Below are 15,981 nucleotides of genomic sequence, written 5' to 3' on the forward strand. Positions count from 1 at the left end.
CTTTTTAGTTGAGAGAGAAAAGGCAAGTAGGAGGGGACATGCAAAAGATGAATAAATTGATGCACGATGGGGAGAATTCTTATAACACCAGAATTCAGGGGCAACCAACAAAGCTGAATGTGTTTTGAGGAGCCAGGATAGATAAAAGAAAATACTTTGTCACAAGGCACAGAGTTAAATTATGGAATTGGCTCTCACAAGACACAGTGATGACCTCAGTCTTGAGTGGCTTTAAAGGACGATTAGACAAATCCATGGAAGGCAAGGCTATTGATGTCTATTAGCCTCCATGGCTCTGTTTGACTTCCACTGGCAGAGGAGATCTGAATCCTGGTCACCAGATACCAGAAGTGTGTGTGTGGGGGGAAGTTGCTGCTGCTTGTAGGCTTCCTGCAGGCATCTGGTTGGACCCAGTGAGAAGACGCTGCTGAGCAAGACTGGCCTTTGGCTTGATCCAGCACAGCTCTTATTATGTAACAATGGTATTCCTGGTGTGTGCTTATAGCTCTGGACTAAGGAGCTGGACTCGCTCCTACAAAACAGCTTCCATGAGGAAGGAGCCATCAGCTGGCAGTTTGCATGGACCAGTGTTGCCGTTTCCAGGATGCTACTGCACAGATCTGCCTAGGCAAGCGAGGTAAACCCACAGGGATTAGGCAACAGGAACATATTGTGCCTGCCTTTGATTTCACTGGTTGCCATTACATTCCCAGGCCATATTCAAGGTGGTGTCTTAACACAGCATGAGGGCCCAATACCCAATGGAGAGATTCTCTCCATATAAGCTATCCAGGCCCTAAGGTCATCCATGGACACCAGGCATCCTGGGTACCGCCCAAGGCTGGTGGTGGGGGGGGGGGACAGCATGTGTGTGAGACACACGGTGGGACGAGGACTGAAGGGGCCTGTCTCACCCTCCAAAAGGCCCACCAGAGCCTGCTGCTGCTATAAGAGGGCCCGCCGGGGCCCGCCTGGCTGTGGAATATCGAGAGAGCCTGGACACCTCATTGAAACTATCCTCCAGGTACCGTTCATGCTGAGATCTGGGGGGTGGCAAAAGCAGAGGGGTCTTTTCAGTAGTAGCCCCATGCTTGTGGAATGCTCTCCTTAAAGAGGATCGCTGGGCACCCACTTTGCAATTCTTTTTGGCACCAAACAAAGCCATTTCTTTCCTTCCAGACTTTTAAGCAGGTTTTTTTTCTGTTTTAACTGCCAACATTTTTTAAAAAATCAGCTGGTACTTTAATTGGGTCAGCTAATCTGATGCAGTTTTTCAAGGAGAATATTTTATTTGCTGAATTATGATGATGGGTTGCAGAAGTATTTGAATGTTTTTACTTGTTTTAGCTTTAAATGAGTATCCAAAGCGTCCTAGGCCTCATGGCCAAGGATTTATTAAGACATGTCTTAAGGGACACATCAGTCATTCTTATGCTGACGGCTGCTTGAAGAATTCATTTTTTTGCAAATCCTGATACTGCACAAAAAAGTGACCTCATTTGCACTTCCTAAACTAATGCGTGGATCAGAATGTAGCTTTTTCGGGCAAGTGGGAATTTCATACTGCTCTGAATTTTGCAAGGCAATTCTTAACTCAAAAAAACATAGCAAAATGACTTCAAAATGTGACATAAAATACATTCAAAAATATGTGTTTAAATGCAGGCTTTGTGAGAATCACAGATAAACATGGAAGCCCGAAACCCTGGAGAGCTGCTGCCTCTCAGTGTAGAGCAGTGTTCTGCAGCCTCAGTTGAGATTCCTATGTTTGCAGGGGGTTGAATTAAATGACCCTCAGGGTCCCTTCCAACTCTACAATGCTACAATTCTAACCTTGGGTCCCTAGATGTGGGCAGACTACAATTCCCATCATCCACAGTCTGCTTAGCGCAATGGTAAATAAAGGATGATGGGAACTGTAGTCCACCCACACTGGGTACCCCGAGATTGAAAAACACCGGTGTAGTCAATACTGAGCTAGACGGACCAATGATCTAATTCCGTATAAGGCAGCTTCCTAAGTTCCCTGATGAATCAGCAAAGCTGGAGGCAGTGTTGCCTAGTGGTTAGGTGGTGGACAGGTGTCACAAGGGACCATAATGAGATGCCGGGGTGTGGAGTAACCTTCTCCAAACTTGCAAAGTCCAACAGTGGCTCTGTCTGAGTTCAAACCTGTCTTCCCCCGTAATAAGCTGTGAGCTTTGTCATGTCATATGCTCGTATCATCATATCGTTGGCGGTACTCAAAGGTATGTAGTACCAGCACCCCCCCCAAAAAATGTTAAAAGTGTGGCACTTACTGTAACAACAACAAAAAGCACCGTATATGTGTGTATACATATTAATGCATATATGTATCTGTGTGCACACACCCGCACACATCTCCTTGGGGAGGAAGAGCGGGATATAAATGGTTTTTAAAAAATAAATAAAGCCATCGACACAGACACAACTCATTAAAGCACCCACACGCAATTACAAACCCAGAGGAGTGCCCTGCCGGTGACACAGAGAGAATGCTAATCTCCTCATTAAAATTACACTTCATTACAAAAAAAAAAAAAAGGCTCAGCCTTCCCCAAGCCTCTAACCCTTCCCCCTATCCCTTGCTGTCACTCAGTGTTGACGTGAGGCGGGTTTCAAACAGGCCTCCCCCCCCCCCACCTCCTGGTTATTAAACACACATGGAGGGAGGGAGGGAGAGAGAGAACATTAAAAGTCCCCATTGCCCTCTTCTTTGCAACTGATCTCCCTTCTCCTTCCATGGCCCCCCTCCCTTCAACATCCTCACCATTCCCCACCCCACCCCTGTGTTTGGGGGGGGGGAGAGACTGGAAGGCACTTAAAGAGACAACTACCTTAAAAGCAGAGGGTTGAAAATGGAGGCAGCCTGACAAGTGGAGCTATAGGATTGCGAACAAAACCAAAACCAAACACAGCTGCCCCTTAGAAGAGGCATTAGCAAAACCTCTCTGGGTGAAGAGCTTTGCATGTCCTCTGCATGAAGTTACCCGGGCAAACTGCTGTGTGCTCTTCTGTGGCTCTGCCCAGCGTTTCCCGAGGATTTAGCATTGATAGCCTGACTCAAGGGGATGGAGGTGGAGTTCCCAGGCAGTGCCCAACCAGACTCTGCCCAGATCCAGACCCCCACAGTATCCGCAAGCTTTGCCGCATCACGTGTCCTCCTGCTAGCAAGAGCCAAGAAAGCTGAGGAATGCAGGGAGTTGCCATAGACCGAGTCAAATCGTTTGTACTTCTAACCCAGCTAGTGTCTGGTTTGACAGACAGCTTCTCTCCAGGGTCTCAGGTAAGGATGCTTGAGGAACCTACGAGTGCTATAGAACCCTCATGCACACCAACCTGTTCTGCTCCTACCCAGACAAATGAGCAAACCACAATGCAACTATCCGTCGCATCTCCTGAATTCTGGAATGAGAGTTCTCCGTTCAAAAAAGGGGGGAAAGGCCACACATACCAAAATGCCTTTTAAAATGTGTGATCTTAGGTTGAAACAAAGCTGCACAATACATAAGGATACGCATTTAAAGATGCATTTTGATAATAAAATACGTATATATTACTTAAAATGAAAATTTAAGTGGGAATATCCATGCAAGTCTTCTTTTAGAGGGGGAGGAAACCACAGATGAGTGGAGCAGAAGACTTATGACTTAACACATGCAGAATTGACATATGTCAGAAACAGATTGCTCCATCCCTCCTTTGTCTCAGGTAGGTCTTTCACATCTCCTGATTCTTCTAAGTGGAGATGTCAGGGGTCAAACCAGGGACAATGGGTGTGCTCTACTACTAAACCATGGTCTCTCTCCCTTAAGTCAGGGTTAGGACATCTTCATCAGCTTCCATGCCATTCTAGGCACAATGCTCTATTTGGCTTGGGAGCAAGGTATAGCTGAAAGATCTGCCCTCTCCCACATGAAGCCGACTATTCCTTAAGTCCCTGCTTTGGCTGCCCCCACCCTGAGGTTAGGCGAGTGGCAACCAGTGACGGGGCCTGCTCTGTGGTGGCACCCTAATTAGAAAAATGGCTTACTTAGCACAGCCATTGGTCACAGATGATGAGAATTGTAGCCTAGCAACTTCTGGAGGGCCACAGGTTCCCTCCAGCATTACTAGATTACTGTCCCATCTTTCCCCTTCATGGTGCTGGGACAGCAAATAACTACAGACCACTGAGATTCTTGCAGATCTCGAAATGGAAAGTCTGTACCTCTGTGACAAGAGCACACGCTTTGCCCATAAAAGGCTCCAGGTTCAATCCCAGGGATCTCCAGGTTGGGCTGAGAAAGGTTCCTGCTGGAAATCGTTGCAAGCTGATGTTGGTCATGGTACACAATTCCGGCACTGAGTTGGGGAAAGTTGCTCTATCTAGGCCAGTTAGAGCTCTCATTCATTCCCTTTCCTCCAACATGAGACGTTACCTTGGGTTGGATCGTGGTTTTCCCAGAAAAACTTGAGAAGGTCCTCGTAGCCGATGATCTGTGGGTCAAACACAACTCTGACCACTTCCGCATGTCCTGTCATCCCTGGGAATGAAGAAGGTGGAGGAATAGATTGTTATTCCGTAAGCCTGAAAATTCCCTTGCTCCTTTGCATTAGAGTGGCTTGTTGTAAGGGCCGTTCCCAGGAAGGATTGCTGTAGTGCCCATCAGCTGACTGGTGCTTACGACTAGCCTGTTTGGGGCAGGAATCAGCTGCACTACAGTATTCCAAGTTGGGAATTCTGGCCTGTGGGCCCAAACAGCTGATGTCTGCCCCTAGTGGCTGACCAGAGCTTACAGCAAGGCCCCTGGGATCAGCACCAAGAAGCATGAACGTGCAAGCACGCACATTTAGAAAAGAGCCGCTTTGCTCTTCCCTTGGTCCAGCTGCCAGCGTGATGCCAACAGCTACCCCATGGTTTGGCTTAGCTTCATAGCTGAACTTAGGCTCATGGCTGGTCTCCCAAAAACAAACCATGAGAAGCAAGCCAAGGACAAGTCTCGGTTACAGCTTGTGTTGCATTTGGAGCAAGACAAACCACGAGCCTGGGTTCGGGCGTGACACTAAGCCAAACCATAGCTTAGCTCTCAACAGCATGGCAGCAGCATAGTTTGGCTTAGCGCTACGCAAGATCCAGGCCAGCGAAGGCAATATGGCCATTGTGCTCAGGTCCAGCTTGCAGGCTTCCCACAGGCACTGACTGGCCACTGTGTGAACAGGATGCTGGACTAGATGGGCCACTGGCCTGATCCAGCAGGCCCTCCTTCTTCTCCCGCTATGCCTGCGTATAGGACTGCATCTGCATTATGCAGAGTAAGCCTCACCGAACTGTTTTATGATTTGCATTATGTTTTGCATCGCATTTCTGCATGCCACCTAGGTATTCTCCAAACTCTGAAACAAACAGTTGGCCTAGTGATGACTGATCCCCCCCCCCAAAGCAAAACAAATCCTGTATCCGCCTTAACAGCACTGAGCAGAATTTTATGCATGCGGGTGGATTAGGGAAGATAGAACCACGGCAAGCAACACTGCAAGGGTTAACCCAGAGCCTCCTTCCCTATTGGTGGTAGCTGAAAAGTCGGGATGGGGATGGGGGAGAGCGATGCTCACTACCGCAACACCTCCCCCACCCCAACAGGGCTGGAGATGCTTCTGGGGAGGCCATTTCCCTTGAGCAGTTTCCAGTTAATTTTGCTCAAGCAAACCTGCTGCCCCTCACACGGTAATTAAGAGGAAAAGGAGGGGCTGCCATGCAATGTGATGAGCGAGGCAGCCAAGCGAGCCACTAGCGCCTGCTGAGAGCTGCCCTATATACTGGCGGATGGGGAGGAGCAGATGGGGAACAGCCACAGGCTCTTTCGCCCAGGATGCATTAAGGTGGGGATCACAAGCAGAAGGGAAGGGCAAAGCCTTCCCACCCCCATCCCTGCTCCCCGTCTTCTTCTGCTTGGCAGGCCAAGGTCTGCAGGCAGAGCAAGGAGTTGTGTGGCTCAGGGAGCAGCCATGCTAGCAAAGCACCACTCCTCCCTCCAGCACACACACAAAAAAGTGTGTGTGTGTGTGTTGAGAATCACACTCCCCTGCGGCAGAGAGAGATTTGCAGCTGCAGCCTCAAAATAGGCCTGCATCTCAAAGCTGCTGCAGCGTGCCAATGCGCACGGCCGTGCATCTCTTGCCCTCTGCTGCACCCAAGGAGGCACTGCATAGCTGCACGCCAGAATCCCCACACTGTTTGGCAAAACTTTTCCTCCAACAGCCTTGAAAGGCAAAAGCAGGAGGAGCATGGATAGGCACAAGCCCGGGGCAGGGTGGGGCGGGGGGAGCTGATGTCACCACTATGATCTGAAGCACAGCCACAGTTAAGCCAGCTTGGCCTGCCCGCGTGTGCTGATTGAGCTTTGCTGCTAAACTACTTGTAGGTAAAGGATGAAGGAGAAGGTCCTTCAGTACACTGCACTGGGGGCTCAGGGGGTAAAATAAACCACCGGGTTATGCCCTGACCATTTTGCAGTGGTAATAAAGAACTAGGCCTAACCCAGATTCTGGGACAGCCCTCCCTACTTTAGTAATCCAGTACTATTGCTCCTGTCATCACCTGCCCATTCATTTGTTATCACTGCCAATTCACCCTCCGAGGCCCAGTCTATCCAGATGGAGAGGTCAAAGCAAGCAGAGGCCGCTTGCTGCTCTTGTCGTTGCTTGTACACCAGGAGAGGGCAGTCGAACAGGAATGTGGAGCAGAGGCAATGAAGACAGGATGTAGGGGGCTAAGCTGAGACAGCCCTGCTACCAGAGAGGGGCTTCCAAGGTGCCAACTCATGATGCCAACCCTGCTTGGGGCGACGAGATCATCTGGTTTGTGCATAGGCTGCATTCTGTAATAAGCCAGGTAGCAAAAGCAAGGAGGAAGAGCAGGTCTGTGAGGCCCCGGGTGGAAACAGGAGGACCCCTGTGGGGGTGGGGGTGGGCTTCAGCAGTTGCCCAACGAAGCCACCTCTGAGCACTGACACTGACACTGAACGCCTCTGAACACTGACACTGACTGTAAATATGGGCAAGGGAAATGATGCCAACTGACCCCTTTATATAAGAAAGCTCTACAGGGTGCTAACACCAAGTGGTTTCCTGCAAGGCAACTGAGCCTCCTTCCCTACTCACTTAACATCACTTTTACAGTATGGAATTTAACCATTTTCAGTTGCCATATGTCCTCTTTTCCCAGGACATGTCCTCTTTTTCAGGGGTGGAGTCGTTGCAGCGACCCATAGTTAACAGGAGAAGTCGGCAAATGTGTCCTCTTTTTTGCTCTTCAAAATATGGCAACTTCTAGCCCAGGGATAGGAAACTGGTGCCCCTCTGTCATGTTACTCAACTCCTATCCGCCTCAGCTAGCGTGGTGTCAGGAATGGTGGGAGTTGTTTTCCAGCAACATCCAGGAGGCGGCCACAGGTTCCCCATATCTGAGTCCTAACCAAAAATAAGACATTTAATCCTGAGCTGGGGATTTTAACATCTGCACCAGTATTACTTAAGATCAGGCCTTGCTTTTCCTCCCCAGAGATGCCAAAGGATCTCCTAGTCTCTTTTCCTCCCAGATGGCACCCAGGGAGCAGATACAGACTTAAATTTGAAAAGCAAGAATTGGACACTCTTCTCTCTCTCTCCCTCTCTCTCTCTCCCTCTCTCTCTCTCTGGAGATGCATAATCTCAGCCCAGTTAGGGAAGGGTTAAGCTCAGAGACAGGTTATAATTAGATGCATCTCTGCTACATTTGCAGCCCAACACAGTATGTATGTATGGGGGGGGATGAAGAGATAAGAGTCTGTTGCCTTCTTTTATCTGCAGCCAGCCAAGCAGCGAGAGTCGACTGGGAAGGGTGTGTTCAGCAAGGCCGGGCAAAAGAGCTGCTACCGTTTCATTAGGAGGGCAAGAGATAAGGACAGCCCTGCTGGATCAGCCCAGCTCTAGACCAGCACCCTGTTCTCACAGTGACCAACTAGATGCCGATGGGGATGCAGCAAGCAGGACCTGAGGGCAGCAGCTCCCTCCCCACTTCTGACACCAAGTGACTGCGATTCCGATTCGTCCCTCTGCCAGGGGAGGTAGAACACAGCCATTGTGTGTAGAAGCCACAGAGAGCCTCATCCTCCATTTGTCTAATCTCTCGTTCTTTAAGTTAAATAAAAACAAAACAAAAATGTTGGTAAAAAAATATGACAGAACAACACAAAAAGGACTTACAACAAAAAACAGAACTGTTAATAGAAAAAAAAGGTGAAATACTTAGGGATATGGTTGACAGCAAAGAATATAAATATCTTTGAACACAACTATATAACCACTTGGAAAGAAATAAAGAGAAATTTGGAGGTATGGGGGAGGATGAACGTATCATTGTGGGGAAGGATATCAGTAATAAAAATGAATGTATTGCCAAGAATGTTATTTCTATTCCAGTCGATTCCAGTAATCAGTGGAGCAGGACGCGTCAAACAATGGCAGAAAGATATTTCAAAATTTATCTGGCAGGGGAAGAAACCAAGGATAAAATATAAATTTTTAACAGATACTAAGGAAAAGGAGGTGGTTTTTCCCTGCCAGACTTGTGATTATACTATGAGGCGTCCTGCATTTGCTGGCTTCAGGAGTGGATTGTTCTAAAAATTGTTCTAAGCTGCCCAAATTTGCTGGTCGTCGCCACAACCTCTCATGGGAACGAATTCCATAAATCTATGGAGAAGTACTTTCAACATTCTTCTGCTATTCAGCTTCCCTGGATGCCCTGAGAAGCCCACAAGGACTGTGTGCCACAGTACTCAATCCTCCTGCAGTTTCCAGCAGCTGGTATTCAGTCACACATGACCTCCAAACATATCCATGAGGACTTGTAGCCACCGCTGTAGCATAGGAAGGGGTGTGTGGCACCCCAGGGCAGCACTTGAGGCTGCAGGGTGCCTGAGCCGTCGCCTCCCTCCTGGGCACCCTCTGGGCTCAGCTCTGCCCAAAAAAGCAGCGCAGGGCAGGGTTTTCCATGCCAATGAGCCATCGAAAGATGTGTTCTCCATAGATTTGCCCATGATTTTGGTGGGCATCCCTGCCTCTTGTAGGAACAAACTCCATAGTTCATCTATGATAGGCAGGTTTGGTCAAGTCTATGGTCAGAACCGGAAAGAAAGAATCAAATTACATTTGTACAAAAATGGCTGTCAACCAGACAGCAGTAGCTGTGGGCAGAACTCTATCCAAAATCCAACAAATATTTATCGTTGGTTTACATGAAAATTTTGTCAGTCAGGAATTCACTCCAAGTCCTGCATACCCCACTATAATCTCTTCAAATTACTCCTTCCGGGGAGGGGGATGTGTGTGTGTGTGTGTGTGTGTGTGTGTGAGAGAGAGAGAGAGAGAGAGAGAGAGAGAGAGAGAGAAAGAAAGATCCTTAAGGAAAACCTGAGCCATTATATCCCATCTCGATCACTGAGATCATCCAGAGGAGTGCTGTAAGCTGATGCCCATGTTACAGAAACCCAAATGGCCTCAGCTAAAAGTTGGGCATTTAGTGTGGTCCACCCTTTGCTGTGGGAGACAACTTTAGCAGAGATTCAGCACCTGTAGTCCCTCTGGACTTTCAGGCATTTTTAAAAAGCATTTTTTTAAAAAAGGAGATAGAAGAATTATACAACTTTTAGAAAACATCTGAAGGCAGCCCCGTTCAGGGAAGTTTTTAATGTCTGACATATTATTTTTTATATTGTGCTGGAAGCCACCCGCAGTGGCTGGGTAAACCCAGTCAGATGGGCAGGGTACAAATTAATAAAATTATTATTAAGTCAATAGGCCTTTTCATCTGTTTAGTTAGCCAGTCCCCTTAATGGTTATTTGTATTGTTTTTTAAACCGTGTTTTTTTCATAGTCCACCGTGCCCTGAAAGTTTATAATATAGCAGCCTAGAAATACTTTCCCATAAATAAAATAATTAAAGCCCCTCCTTTTCCCAGCTGCATTGTGTTAATACCCAGAATGTAGACAACAGACGTGGATAATATTTCTTGCAGACAGATAATCCCCTGTACCAGCACTCAAAATGTTTTCACAGATAAGCTGCAAAACCGTCTGTTCTGATTGATCCAGGTTGGGGATGTTGCGGGAGGGGGATTAACTTCGCCAATAAATACATTGGCGTGCCAAGGGGAAAATGGGGCAGCCACATCCTGCACTGATATTACTAAAAGGGTAGTGCTATTAACCACGGGGGGCCCTCACACCTTTCCACAACTACTCCAGATTCTGATGGGAAAGCCCAACACTTTACCAAGCCAAACACGTGAGTTGATGCTAATGTTTCGGAAGAGGGGCACCTCAACAGCTTCTTCTCTCCAGCAGGGCTAGCCAGTGAGGTGCACTCCTGACGTTCCTAGTTTCCCATCAGGACCAACAGTCAGGCATGACAGAAGTTATCATCCAAGAATGTTCAGAGGACTACCTCTTTGTTGGAGCAGCAGTGGGGCAAAACATGGCCTTCCAGATGCTATTGAACCACAGCTCCCATCAACCCTGGCCATTGGCTGTGCTACCTTGGAGCTGATGGAAGTGGAGAATCCGAAGAACTCTAGAGGTCCCTACCTCTACTTTTGAGTCCTATGCCTGTTCTCAGCAGATTGGTATTCTTGCCTGGTTGACCTCTAGAATGCAGAAGTGTCCCAGGCGACTGGTTTTCCAGTCGGCAGGAGATGGGGCTCCAGTCTTCTGGGTACCAAACTGTCATGAAATTGTAGGGTTGGGAGGGACCCTGAGGGTCACCAAGTTCAATGCAGGAATATCAAATAGATCAGGCACCCCCAACCTGCGGCCCTCCAGATGTTTTCGCCTACAACTCCCATGATCCCTGGCTAACAGGACCAGTGGTCAGGGATGATGGGAATTGTAGTCCAAAACATCTGGAGGGATGAAGGTTGGGGGTGCCTGAACTAGATCATACGTGAGTGATGGCCATTCAACCACTGCTTAAAAACCTCAGAGGAAGGGCAGCCTGCCACTTCTCGTGGGCTCTGGAACAAGAATTAACTATGTCAAACATGCAAACATATGTTAATTACATCTTCCTTAGATACCTTGCCCAATGGAATGAGAGGTGGGTGGCTGCTAGGTAAGCAGCCTTTTTGTCGGCATCTTGCTTACACAATGCCTTCCCCAGGAAGGCTTGCCTGGCAGTGGGGAACCTGTGGCCCTGCAGCTATTTCTGGACAACAACTCCCATCTTCCATTGGCCATGCTGGCTGGGGATGATGGGAGTCAAACAATGTCTGGCGGGCCACAAGATTTAAAGTCCCCTACTTTGGAGTCTCAGATCTGGTCTCCTCATTTCAATTGCTTTTGTTTGATTTTATCACAGCTGAAAGCCTGTAAATTTTGATAATAAACCCGATTTGCAACGGGGGTTGAATAATTTCGATTGCAACTGCATGTTGGGATGTTATCTCACAGGTTAACTAGGCAAGAAGATCATAACCAAAACCCTCCACAAGGACTAAGAGAGGTGGGGAGAAAAACCACTCACCACTGCGGACTTCCTTGTAGGTAGGATTGGGGGTAAACCCTCCTGAGAAGCCCACCTGGGTGGAGAAGACACCCGGCAGCTTCCAGAACATTCTCTCCGCTCCCCAGAAACACCCCATGCCTGGGTAGAAAAAGAGGTAGGAGAAAACCCAAACGTTATAAAAAGGCTGCAGAAATAATTCTTGGATTTTTGAATTGTTTCAGCATTTTATCACTGCTATGAAGGGTGATCACAGGGTTGTGCTGATGTTTCCCCGCCCCAGGCAATGTGTTCACTGAATATGCAGGAGAGGGTTGGAACATGTCTCTTGGCTCCATCCCAACCACGGCAGATTCAGTGTCAGGGATGGGGGGGATGTCAATACACATAAGGCTCCTTTCAAACTAGCGCCAACACCTAGGGGCAGAGGAAGTGGGCAGGGCCAGTGAGCATGCTTCATGCATTCAGCAAACACACCATGGCTGCCTCAGGTCACACCTACACAATAAATTTAAAGGACTCTTATGCCCCTTTGAAAAGTCATGGCTTTCCCCCAAAGAAACTGAGGCAAGCATCACTGATTATGGGTGTCAAGAACTGCAACTACGAGGGTAAGCTACAGCTCTCTTTGCAGGGAAATCATAGCTGTCCATCGGTGGGCCAAATGATTTCTGGATTCATTTCATTACTTTCTGTTCTAGGGCAAGATTTGAGGACAGCCAGTACTGAAAGCCAACGGGGGCGGAGAGAAATTGTACTCAAACCTGGCCACGAAACAAGAACCAGTCACGTACCAAATATTGCCATCTGCATTCCTTCCGGGAATGGCGGGTACATTGGATTTTTGTTGACGGCATGGCTGGCTGGCAGGGGGAAAGAGAAAGAGATGTGAATATCTCCTCTCTAAGTCTCCAGGAGCTCAAATAGGACATTTCCTAACTAGCCACTTTAACATAAGATCGTAACCCCTTCTGCGTCATAACAAGGATCACAAAACAGTGCAGTGGGGCTTACACCACTGAGACTGCACACTGCAATCCTATACACAGGGGTAGAATATGGTGCTAACCTTTAAAGCCCTAAACAGCGTTGGCCCAGTATACCTGAAGGAGCATCTCCACCCCCATTGTTCAGCCCTGATACTGAGATCCAGCTCTGAGGACCTTCTGGTTGTTCTCTTACTTCAAGGTTACAGGAAAACCGACAGAGGGCCTTCTCGGTAGTGGCTCCCACCCTGTGGGATGCCTTTCCATCAGATGTCAAGGAAATAAACAACTATCTGACATCTGAAGGCAGTCCTGTTTAGGGAAGTTTTATTTTGTGATATTTTATCATGTTTTTAATATTCTGTTGGGAGCCGCCCAGAGTGGCTGGGGAGGCCCAGCCAGATGGGCAGGGTATAAGTTGTTGTTGTTGTTTCCTGCTCTCTCTCCAGCTCACAACAGTCCCAGACAGCATGGATCATGATCAGTGTGGATTGGAACTTTATTCTGATAACATCTGGAAGGTATCACCTTGGCTATCCTTGCAGTATACACCTACTGTCATAGAATCATATGTTTGGAAGGGATCTTGAGGGTCATCTATTCCAACCCGCTTTGCCAGTTCAAGATCTGCCGTGTAGGATGTACTGAAGAACATAAAAAGAGACTGCTGGGCCAGGCCAAAGGCTCACCAACAGCGGAGCCTTATCGTCCATGGATGTATCTCTTACTATTATTATTCCTTTTCTCATGGACCAGCAAGATTTCCTTTACACTGAGTGCTTGGCATCTCCCCAGTTCCCTTTCCAATTTTTGAAATTTATATTTATTAAATTTCTATACCACCCTTCATCCAAGGATCACTGTCTGTCAGAACACTGGAAAGTGGGGGAGCCTCTTTAAATAGTCACAAGGTCTTCCCAAAGAATTCTGAACATAGCTGTCAACTTACAGATTTGAAAATAAGGGACCAGCAGCCTTGAAAATAAGGGACCAGCAGCCAAAATAAGGGACCTGCAGCCTCACCTGTTCCAGGCACTCCAGTCTTCCTGTCCTCCTGCAGTCTGGTCAAACTCATGCTGGGTAGCTTCGAGAACACTGTCCAACCAACTTTGTAACCAGAGGTTCAACTGAATAGAATCTGAATCACATGCACCACAAGGCCTATGCAGCCTCAACTTAAGATGGCTCCCCAGCCTGGCTTTGCACTGCAAAGTTTGCAGCAGCATGTGCAACAAAATGGCGTCCAGCATTCAAAAAACCCCTCAGCTTGCATTAACTAGCCACACACAAGGCATGCAAGCTCCACCCCCAGTTGTTCTTAGACTTCTTATTGGGTGAGCAACACAGCCAAGCAACACAGTTGGAGCCTCCCTCCTCCCTGGCCAGCAGGGAGGGAGGGAGAGGAGCTGCTTCCTTTGAAATTTAAGGGACATCATTTAAGGGACATTTAAGGGACGTCCATCAATAAGGGACAGCAGCGGGACATGGCACTGGAAAAGGGACTGTCCCTTCAAATAAGGGACACTTGACAGCTATGATTCTGAAAGCTGTACTTCGTTATGGGGCTGAGACGAGCTAGGAGACCCCTGTTCTCCTTCCCAGAGCTACAATTCCCAGAATGGTTTAGCCATCGATCCCTTTTTTCACAGGGAACTCTGAGAACTGTAGCTGTGAAGGAAATAGGTATCTCCTAACAACTCTCAGAAGGGATGTGGGTGGCGCTGTGGGTTAAACCACAGAGCCTAGGACTTGCTGATCAGAAGGTCGGCGGTTCGAATCCCCACAACAGGGTGAGCTCCCGTTGCTTGGTCCCTGCTCCTGCCAACCTAGCAGTTCGAAAGCACGTCAAAGTGCAAGTAGATAAATAGGTAAATTTATAAATAGATAAATAGATAAATCTGGCGAGAAGGTAAACGGCGTTTCCGTGCGCTGCTCTGGTTCGCCAGAAGCGGCTTAGTCATGCTGGCCACATGACCCAGAAGCTGTATGCTGGCTTCCTCGGCCAGTAAAGCGAGATGAGCACTGCAACCCCAGAGTCAGTCACGACTGGACCTAATGGTCAGGGGTCCCTTTACAACTCTCAGCACCTTTTAACAAACTGGAGAGAATTCTTTGGGGGAAGTCACCTCCAGACCATAATGTTTAAAGCAATCTAATAACACTTTAACAGTCATGGCTCCCCATTCCTCCCCCCCACCAAAAAAGAATAATCCTGGGAACCGTTAAGGATGCTGGGAATTGTAGCTTTGAGAGAGACCAGCTAAGCACCCTTAACAAAATGCAACATTTTGCCTGCCCATTCCCCCCCCCATTCCAACCAGAAAGCATTTTTCCCCACCAGAAAAGCGACATCCCCCCCCCATTATTACAACAATTTGGTATTTGGTTGATAGGATGCCAAGAATATTGTTAAGTACTATAACACGGCCGTCATCTACAACCGGCACGGTTAGGCGCTTTCTAAGGTTGAGAGGCCAGCAGAGGGCTCACTGCTGACCCAAGATGCTGAGTCCATGTCTCATTAGCAGCAGGAGAAAGAAGGGTGCAAGAGTCAATCTCCTCTTCCTCCTCCAGGCACCTCTACCCCTGAGCAATGGGCACTCACACACACACACACACAAACCCCACACAACCACTGCCCAAGGAATCACTGCAGAGGTTTCTGGGATGAGCAAATAGATCAATTTCAGTTCCTCATTTTTCCAGCCCTAAGTTCAGTTTTCCAACATTTTTCCATTTCAGTTTGCAAAAGACTAAGATATGAATAATGGCCTCATTGCAATTCATTTCCATTTCTCCAAATATACACATTGCCTCCCTTCCCCCACCAAAAAGAGCTTTCTACAATATTTTGCATGTTACTTTCACTTGTATATGGATTTATATGCACACTTAGTCTATGCTGGAGAACTGCATTGCAAAACTAGGAGAAGCGCGGATTTCGAAGGAGTCCCATGTTCACATCTTATTTTGGAAAAATGCAAAGTGGGTAGGTCCAACTTTAAATGCAAACTGAATCAAATTTCTCCTCCCACCCATCCCTATACAGTGGTACCTTGGTTTACAACCATAATCCGTTCTGGAGGTCCGGTTGTAAAGCAAAACACCCAAGGTGCACTTTCGCCAATGGGGCCTCCCCAAAAAACGGGTTGTGATAAAAAAAGGGATGTGATTCAAAAAAAGGGATACGCACTTCTGGGTTTGACATGGTTGTAATCCAAACCAAGGTCCCACTGTATCTGGGGCAATCTTGGTTGGAGGTGGGGGGGGGGGAGGCACAACCTGGTGACTGTGCAATCAAAGCCTTTTTCCGCTCTGCTATCTTAGCCAAGAGCCCAAACGGAAACTCGGGGTGTTGGAAGGGCACCACAGCAGAGGGAGACCCATGGGCACCCTGTGATCTGAGAGCCCACAGAAAACAGCAACCAGCCCTGCTCCACAGAACCCAGAAGC

At 47.9% G+C, this 15,981-nt stretch overlaps 1 protein-coding gene across 7 annotated transcripts in view; it reads right to left on the bottom strand.

Annotated features, from left to right (window-relative positions):
• LOC310768993 (mitochondrial peptide methionine sulfoxide reductase-like) overlaps nucleotides 1-15,981 on the bottom strand; it is a 49,483-nt gene that overhangs the window by 14,328 nt on the left and 19,174 nt on the right. For 3 of the 7 annotated variants that reach the window (XM_083628007.1, XM_083628008.1, XM_083628006.1), the window contains 3 exons: nucleotides 12,337-12,405; nucleotides 11,564-11,683; nucleotides 4,443-4,547 (listed from right to left, as the gene is read on the bottom strand). In XM_083628007.1, coding sequence (XP_083484133.1) covers nucleotides 4,443-4,547; nucleotides 11,564-11,683; nucleotides 12,337-12,405 — 294 coding nt within the window. The remainder of the gene's footprint in view (nucleotides 1-4,442; nucleotides 4,548-11,563; nucleotides 11,684-12,336; nucleotides 12,406-15,981) is intronic. The other 4 variants (XM_083628010.1, XM_083628011.1, XM_083628009.1 and 1 more) reach the window with 2 other exon arrangements.

The sequence above is a fragment of the Podarcis filfolensis genome, assembly GCF_964270895.1.
Source record: "Podarcis filfolensis genome assembly, chromosome: 8".
Taxonomy (NCBI): domain Eukaryota; kingdom Metazoa; phylum Chordata; class Lepidosauria; order Squamata; family Lacertidae; genus Podarcis; species Podarcis filfolensis.